Below are 8,452 nucleotides of genomic sequence, written 5' to 3'. Positions count from 1 at the left end.
TGTTCCTATTTGAAAATTTGAAGTTGGCCCCTGGGCCCCCCTGAAGGAGGGCCCTGGGGGTCACCACAACAACACCATGTGATGCGCCCTATGACATTTTCCTATCTCAGTTTTTGTTTTATCTTTTTATTCTCAGCCGTTTCGGATTTATAAGCACTGGACGTTTTATCTGAAACACCCTGTATATATATATATATATATATATATATATATATATTATATATATATATATATATTTCTGTTTATTTATTTATTTACTTTTTAATTTAATTTTCCATAGTTATGTCCTTCAGGCTGAAGAAGGTGAAGGATTAATGAAGGAAAATAATTGTAAAGTTAAACTTTTTATGCTCTCCCACCGGAAAGTAAACCCGGGGCTACATATACTAAAAGTAGACGCGCTAGCACTAGACCAGCGGAAAGGACTAAACTTTAAAACAAGTGTTACTTTTCATTAGCTAGAAATGGTCATGGAAATAATTCACGGATGACACAAAAATATTTCTTATCAAATCTTCACTTTCGCTTTTACGTTGTCTCTCAGGCAACACAACAAAAACTTTTTTTTTTTAATAAACGGTGTAAATAGAAGTCTATTCACTTGTTTTCTTTTACTGTATCTTTATTTTCTCATTTATATAATTTATGTTATAAGTTTATATTATGATTCAATAATTGAAACATAACAACAACAACTAATCGAACGTACAAAACACATTTTTAAAAATGACACTTGTACCAGCCTTCATGTGTTCTTGTGGCGATGATCCAATCTCGTTTTCCTCTCATCGATATTTCAGGCGTATTACACTAGTACCGTTTGTCAGGATATATATTCTAAGCTAATTGTGAAGGTTTTTTTTTTTTCTTTTTCGTAATTCCTCCACTACCCCTGCCTATGCTAATTCTTATGGTCTTATCGGCAGACGCATCTGCCCCTGACTGTTTTAATCTCTCTCTTTTAATTTGTTATCTTACTGATAACATATAGAGAATGTATCTGACAACTGTAATGCTTAATTGAGGATTGTCCTCATTTGTAAGCTATAAACAGGCAAATAAATATGAATATGAATATGAATATGAATATGAATATGAATATCTCTTTCTCTCTTTTCGTACTTATTACCCAATGCAAGGGGGTGGGGCTTATTTATTAGCCTGATTCCTGATTATTATATCAGGCCCTGTTTTGCTTCTGTTTTTTATTCTTCTTTATTTTCAAATCTAAAATGAAAATAAAAAAAAAAACTGAATATTACATTTACTCAAACAAACTTATATAACAAGACACAAAACATATACAAACATACAGTAACAACTCTTTACTACTTAAAATTTCTTATGAGTCTGCAAATACAAAACAATTTTTTTTTTCCATTTACACATAAAATAGTTTTGGATATGGTTTTCCCCTGTATGAACCACGAATTCTTCACTTAATTCTAACTAAAATTTCATGGATTTTCACCTGTGCAATAAAGTGGTGGTTTCTCTCCTAGTTTTCATTCTTTCCTTCTCTTTTTTTATTTATTCATTTATTTATTTGTATAATTATTTTTAACTAGGTTTTCACCTGTTTTGGTTTCCATCAGTGTGATAGTTCGGTCCTCCGACACAGGATAAAATTATATAAACTCTTACAAAATTAAAACTACCAATACGTCGAATATTAAAATTATTGAGAATATTGAGTCTGCGGTCCTCCACCAGACTCCATTATTTGACCCATATCCCTGTAACATCATAACACAAGCAACACGTACAACACGATACACAACACAACACGACATTAACTACATTTAAAGGTGCTTTAAAAATCTTATATAAATGGTTATATAATATCAATCATATTTTTAAAATGAATTATCATAATATATCGGGTAGAAAAACCTAGTTATTTGTTCTTCTTCTGTTTGTCTATACTGATCTGTACCTTATTTATTTCTAATATTTTTGTACATAATCTATTAAAGTTACCAATATTATCATCATTACATAAAATATTAATTATGCCGTGCTGATTCTCTGCCTGGCACGAAAAATGAGAGTGAAAAGTTAAACTATTTACATCTGGAATATAGCGCTTTAGTAGCAATAACCAATTACTCAGAGTTGAAGCGCATTGTTTCACCGAATGATGAACCTCACTGCAAGAAGAGGACGTGTTATTGAACCATTTTCTTCTCCCAAATGTTGTAGATGTGTTATATATACTTGAATGATGTACTTTATGAGTAGTACGTATAGGAAATAGATATTAAAAAATGTTAATGCAATGGTTTCATCATTCGATGAAACACTGAACTACTTCAATTCTTATTAGTTGATTATTGCTACTGAAATGCTATATTCTAGAGTGTGAATAATCATTCCACAATTAGCTTAGAATACAACTAACCAACTCTACGGCCTATGGAATCTGGAGATTCAATACCACGTTCAGAAAAGCTCTCCATTGACTTCTATCCTTAGCCAACTGGGTCCAGTTTCTAATTTGTATTTCTATTTCTGCGAGATCCATCTTAATATTGTTCTTCCATCTGCGCCTAGGTCTTCCTAATGGTCGTTTTCCGATAGGTATTCCAGTTAAAACTTTAAAAGCGTTCCTACTATCTTCCATTCTCGCTACATGACCTGCCTACCTAAACCTCCTAGATTTGATGACTCTAACAATATTTGGTTAACGGTATAAATTATGTAGTTTTTCGTTATGAAGTTTGCGCCGTTCCTCATTTCCATTCCTCTTGGGTCCGTATATTCGTCTCAGGATTTTATTCTCATATACTTTAGACTGTGTTCTTCCCTTAAAGTAAGCGACCATGTTTCGCAACCATACAGAACAACAGTCATGATTATCGTTTGATATATTTTAAGCTTCAAATTCCTTGACAGAATACGCGATGATAAAAGATTTTGAACTGAATAATAACACGAATTTCCTGCTTTCAGTCGATATTTAATTTCTTCGTAGATATGATTTTGATCTGTTAATATTGATCCTAGATATTTGAAAGTATCCACTTCATCGAAAGTATTATTTGATACTTCGATGCATCCATAATTTGCAGTATTCCGGTTAAGCTCCATGTATTTAGTTTTTTCTGCGTTTATTTCTAAAACTTAGAATACATCACGATGAAAAACACTTGTATATTATGCCTGAAATATCGATAGAAGTCACTGAGATTGAATCACCAAGGTTAGTACAAGTATTAATTGAAAAAATATTTAATTTCTCATTCAAAGTTTATTTACTGTGATTTCCAGATTATTTGTGTTGAGTTCGGTTTAGAAACGTAGTTGTAATTCGATTTTGTTATTATCACAGTTAGACCAGACAAGTCTTGGGTTGCCTACAAGAGATTATTTTCTCCAACCATCAAATGGAGGTTACCTGGAAGCTTATAAGAACTATCTGATAACCATTGCTAACATGCTTGGAGCTCCTTTGGAAAACGCAACTTCCGAAGCAGAAGACATCATTGAATTTGAAAAAGACTTAGCCCAAGTAAGCTTATTATGAATACGAAATGTACTTTTAAATAATTTTTAGGAGAATAATCGTAACATGTTTTATAGAGATACTGAAACATCGATTTGAGACAATCAATTTCAAGAAATAATTAAAAATTCGAAAGTAAGCTATATAATATATATTTTAATTTCCCCAATACACATTTTTCTTTAAATTGTTAAACTAGGAAAAAAATTCAAACTTTTTAGGTTAAGTAGGAAGTACTTATTAACTTATTTTAATTAACTATAAATTAAAGTACGAATTTTAAAACTTTTGTTTATTTTTATCCTCTCAGTAACTGTTGTATTGTTAACATCTGAACTTTCAAAGCATCAGAACTACTAGAGTTGAAAATCCAATCACGAAAGAAGATTGTCTTATTTTATCATTCCTTCACAATTGTAAAACATACCTTGGTTTCATCTTAGAAGAAAAAATACAAAGGTTAATAATTTATATTAGAGGTTGCATATATTTTTCAGAGTTTGATGAATCTCTACAAACTAGCAAGTTTAACTTGTATTACTAGTTATGTTGAGCATTGTAGAAGCAAGAGAAAGCTTTCATTATCCATATTGCATCATAGTCCTTCAAAATCAAATATACTTTTTACAAAACTGATCACGGAATGTTTTCTTCCCTTGATTTAAAGATAGAATTTATACTTATATTTTTGACAGACTATAACTCCAAGGAGTAGGGTAATTGAGAAGCCTCAAAGAAAATATACGCTATATTGTATCAAAATAGGATTATTTTGATGAAAATTACCAAAAAAAATTTATCATTTTATTTAAAGAAGAAAACTTTTAAATTGGAGGAATTTACCCCCTTTTACCGGCATAACGTTGACCGATTTCAAGTGCACGAAATGTGGATGTTTGAGATACTCTAAAGGAAATAGATATTATATTTTATCAAAATCAAATAATTTTTACGTAGTTGGTAGTGGAAAAATTGTTTTATATGTACATGTGCAAACTTGCATCGGCGAGTGGATTTTATTCTAAATTTGCCCTCCCCTTGTTGATGGATTGTAATCCCAAACAATATGGCTATTTTGAAAGATTGTAGAAATGCGCTTACCAGTTTCATTAAAATCGGTTTAATTTTACAAGAGTTAACGTGGAAAGAGATGGAATGACAGACAGACTCACGAGTTTAGATAGAAGCTGGCTACGCTCACTTCAATAAAATTTTTAATATTTTAAAAGTAGTTACAGTTTCATATTTATATGCGTATAACAATTCAATGATTTGAACGATCAGCAACAAAAATATATGGCAACTTATCATTTCATGTGTGCTCTCTTGTCAAGAACTCTGGAACTATTATTCCAACTTAAACATTTCTTTTTTTTAATTGCACAGAATTACTTCCTCCAAAGCAAAGAAATACAGACAATATTCATATAGTATGTGTATAAATCATTTTGTACAACTTTAAATTTAGTATTTCGACAGTGGTTTCTTTTCATAACTTTTTTTTTTATTTATTTTCTTTTCAACTTAGTTGAGGTACATTTACCTTCTAAAAAGGACCTTCACGAGCTAAAACGTATCAATTTGTTTTAATCTATGCAACGTTTCCTCAATGATATATTTGTAACATATTGTACTCCCAATATGCGGCAGTTTCTACAGAACGTAAGTGTGAGACGTAGCGCTCAAGTACATACATAAAAATATTGTACTCTATTGAATATATAAATTATTAAAAAAATATCTTCCCACTGCTACCGTCATACAATTTTGGTCTCCAAATTACTTTCTTTTGATTATTAAAGCGTACAAATTTAAATCATTACTTGACACTACATCTTTAATTTTGTTTGATGTAAGAATATAGAGTATTATAAAATAGTTAAAATGTGAAGATGCAAAAGGAGAAGCTCTATGAAGGAATATTTCATAGGTTTTAATTTTAAATAAATTAACTCTTGTATAACTTTATTTTTTTAAATAACTTTTAAAAACTCTTGTATTCATTTATTTGTTTAAATAAATTTTAAAAACTCTTGTATTCATTTATTTTTAAGTAACTTTTAAAAACTCTTGTATTCATTTATTTTCAAGTAACTTTTAAAAACTCTTGTATTCATTTTTTAAAAATAACTTTTAAAAACTCTTGTATCATTTATTTTTTAATAACTTTTAAACACTCTTGTATTCATTTATTTTTTTAAATAACTTTTAAAAACTCTTGTATTCATTTATTATTAATAAGTTTTAAAAACTCTTGTATTCATTTATTTTTAATAACTTTTAAACACTCTTGTATTCATTTATTTTTAAATAACTTTTAAAAACTCTTGCATTCATTTATTTTTTAAAAGAAACTTCAAAAACTGTTGTATTCATTTGTTTTTTAAAAAAACTTTAAAATATGAAAGTCAATTTTGCTAAAATCATTAAGGACAATGGGGGAGGATGTGGAAGGTAATGGAATAAACCTTATATTTAAATTTAACATCCCGGTATTCTCCTGGTCGGACTGAGAAAAACTCTAGAAAATCTTAGTCAGCACGGCCGATCCAAAGTATGAACCCAGAACGACCCAACTACGAAGTAAGATTACAGAGCAGTAGTCCACGCCCATTAGAAATGCCGGTACTTGTATCTTTTGAATGACAAGAAATTATTTCTTATTGTATTCTTATTAAATTTTGGCTTTCATTTCATCTGGCTTGAAATTCATCATAATATAAACATCGACTTCTTCAAGAAATCACATAGACATGAAATGAAAATGAAATCTTCAGGTTCATGTCCTACAGATATGCTAAAGGAGACGGGTTGATGAAAAATGAATGAAATTGTGGAATAAATAAAGTGAGAGGAAACGGGAGAACCCGAGAAAACCCACGCACACGGTGTTTGTCAACCACAAAGTTCACTTGGCGCGAGTTTGTATTGAAGCAGGGACCCGAAACACCAGATGTGAACGCTCTACTACTTAGCCACCGCGGCCCCAAGAAATCACATAGATAGGAAAACTTGAAGAACTCTATATAGTTTCTACTTCGGAATTTACTCCCTGATTATTTAGGCATTTATTAGCTTACTTAATGTAAGTGAAATCTATATAAATAAAAATGAAAGAGACTGGGTTTGTAATTTAATAACTCTTGAACCACCCGACCGATCTCGATCAAATTTTCAACATACATGAGGTTCGGGACTGGGATGGTTTCTATCATTTCATTTTTAAGGTGTAACTTGGGGAGGAGGAGAGGAGATATATAAAAATGATCGAAAATGACCGATATTAGTGTCGATTTCATGGTTTTCCGGGTCGCTGAGATGAACAGTAACACTTTCCATGCCGTTTAAATCCAAATTCAACCCCACAACCTGGAGGGGGGAAGGATATATATAAAAAATGATAAAAAATGACCGATATTAATGTCGAATCCTTAGCCTTCAGGGTCACTGAGATGAACAGTGACACTTTCGATGGCGTTTAAATCCAAATTCAGATCGCATTAGTATCCTAAGGTAGGATGGTGACATGTAAAAATAATTGAAAATGACCTATATTACTCTCTACTTCATAGTTTTCGGGATCTCTAAGTTGATTGGTGACAGTTTTGGTGCCTTTTATGTCCAAAATGAAACTATTCTTCCCGTGCGAAGAACAAGTACTCTGCTAGTAAATTAGTAAAATTCATTCTCTCTCTCGTTATATATACGGTTAGGTTAGGTTAAGGGACTGTTTTTATAATACAATTCAATATACTTTTGCTCTAATTCAACTTTATTGATATATTTTTGTCATCAAAATTCTTTTAATACACCAATAAATACCCAAAGTTTGATTCTCGGAATGTTTTTAACATTTAGTGTATAATATATGAATATATTATGATGAAATTTTCGTTTCCAGATTACATCGTCATCAGATGAAAGACGGAACATTAGTTTGATTTATAATCGAATGACGGTTGGTGAGCTGAAGAGGTTAATTCCACAAATTAGGTGGAAGAAGTATTTATGCAAAGTTCTTCGGAGGCCTATTAACTCTTCACAGCCAGTTGTAGTGTTTGCTTTGCGCTATTTTCAAGACCTGGTTGTTCTTCTTGAAAAAACACCTCCCAGGTAATTGTTAAGATATAGTATTTTCGTTGACGAAGAAACTATATTGAAATAACTTACTAAAACTTGCACATACACACTGGGATCTGTGGATTCTTAACATATTCTATCCTTTCGTTGGTTTCAAAGTTGGATTTTTGAGCAATTAGCAGTTTAAGTTGCCACTAACTATTAATGTAAGTCATAACGTCAATAATATTATAATACTACCACAACTTAGAAAGCTCCTCTGCTTTTCTCTTATGTGCGAAAACAATTAGAAAACGATATACTTATAATATTATATGGTTTTAATATACCGTTTTTATTATTTATTAATATACAATATAGAATTTACATATTTTTTATTTTCTTGTTTCTAAGTTTGTAAGCCTCAGTGGTATGATTTATAATAGGAGTAATACCTGTATGAAAATTATCAACTTTTGTTCATGTTATTTGTGATCAGCATTACACTGTAACGAAATAGAAAAGGACTTCAGAGACAAAAATTATGGCGTTGAAAGGAGGAAATTTTTCCGGAAAGGGGAGAAGGGGGGGAGATTGAATTTTAAGAACAATTCTTATAGAAAGAGAGGTACTGAAATAAAATAAAATAAAATAAAATCTTTAAGTTTTACATCCCACGGTTATGACGGTGAAGCTAAAGGAGGTGGTGATGACGAGAAGTGAATGAAATGGTGGAACGAAGAAAGTGGGACGAAACGGGTGGAACGAAGAAAGTGGGACGAAACGGGAGAACTCCGAGGAAACCCACGCACACAGTGTTCGTCCACCACAAAGTTCATTTGGCGCGAGCTGGGATCGAATCCAGGACCCCATGCACCAGAGGTGAAT

The 8,452-nt window shown here is 31.3% G+C and overlaps 1 protein-coding gene across 3 annotated transcripts in view; it reads left to right on the top strand.

Moving 5' to 3' along the window:
* Positions 1-8,452, top strand: part of LOC145672038 (neprilysin-4-like) — a 91,503-nt gene that overhangs the window by 56,458 nt on the left and 26,593 nt on the right. For all 3 annotated transcript variants that reach the window (XM_081741244.1, XM_081741245.1, XM_081741246.1), the window contains exons 7-8: positions 3,332-3,511; positions 7,407-7,618. In XM_081741244.1, coding sequence (XP_081597370.1) covers positions 3,332-3,511; positions 7,407-7,618 — 392 coding nt within the window. The remainder of the gene's footprint in view (positions 1-3,331; positions 3,512-7,406; positions 7,619-8,452) is intronic.

Source organism: Thermobia domestica, chromosome 15 (assembly GCF_964235325.1).
Source record: "Thermobia domestica chromosome 15, izTheDome1.hap1.1, whole genome shotgun sequence".
In the NCBI taxonomy this organism is placed as follows: Eukaryota; Metazoa; Arthropoda; class Insecta; order Zygentoma; family Lepismatidae; genus Thermobia; species Thermobia domestica.
Note: the sequence above shows the minus strand (reverse complement) of the source record. Positions and strands in the feature narration are given on the sequence as shown.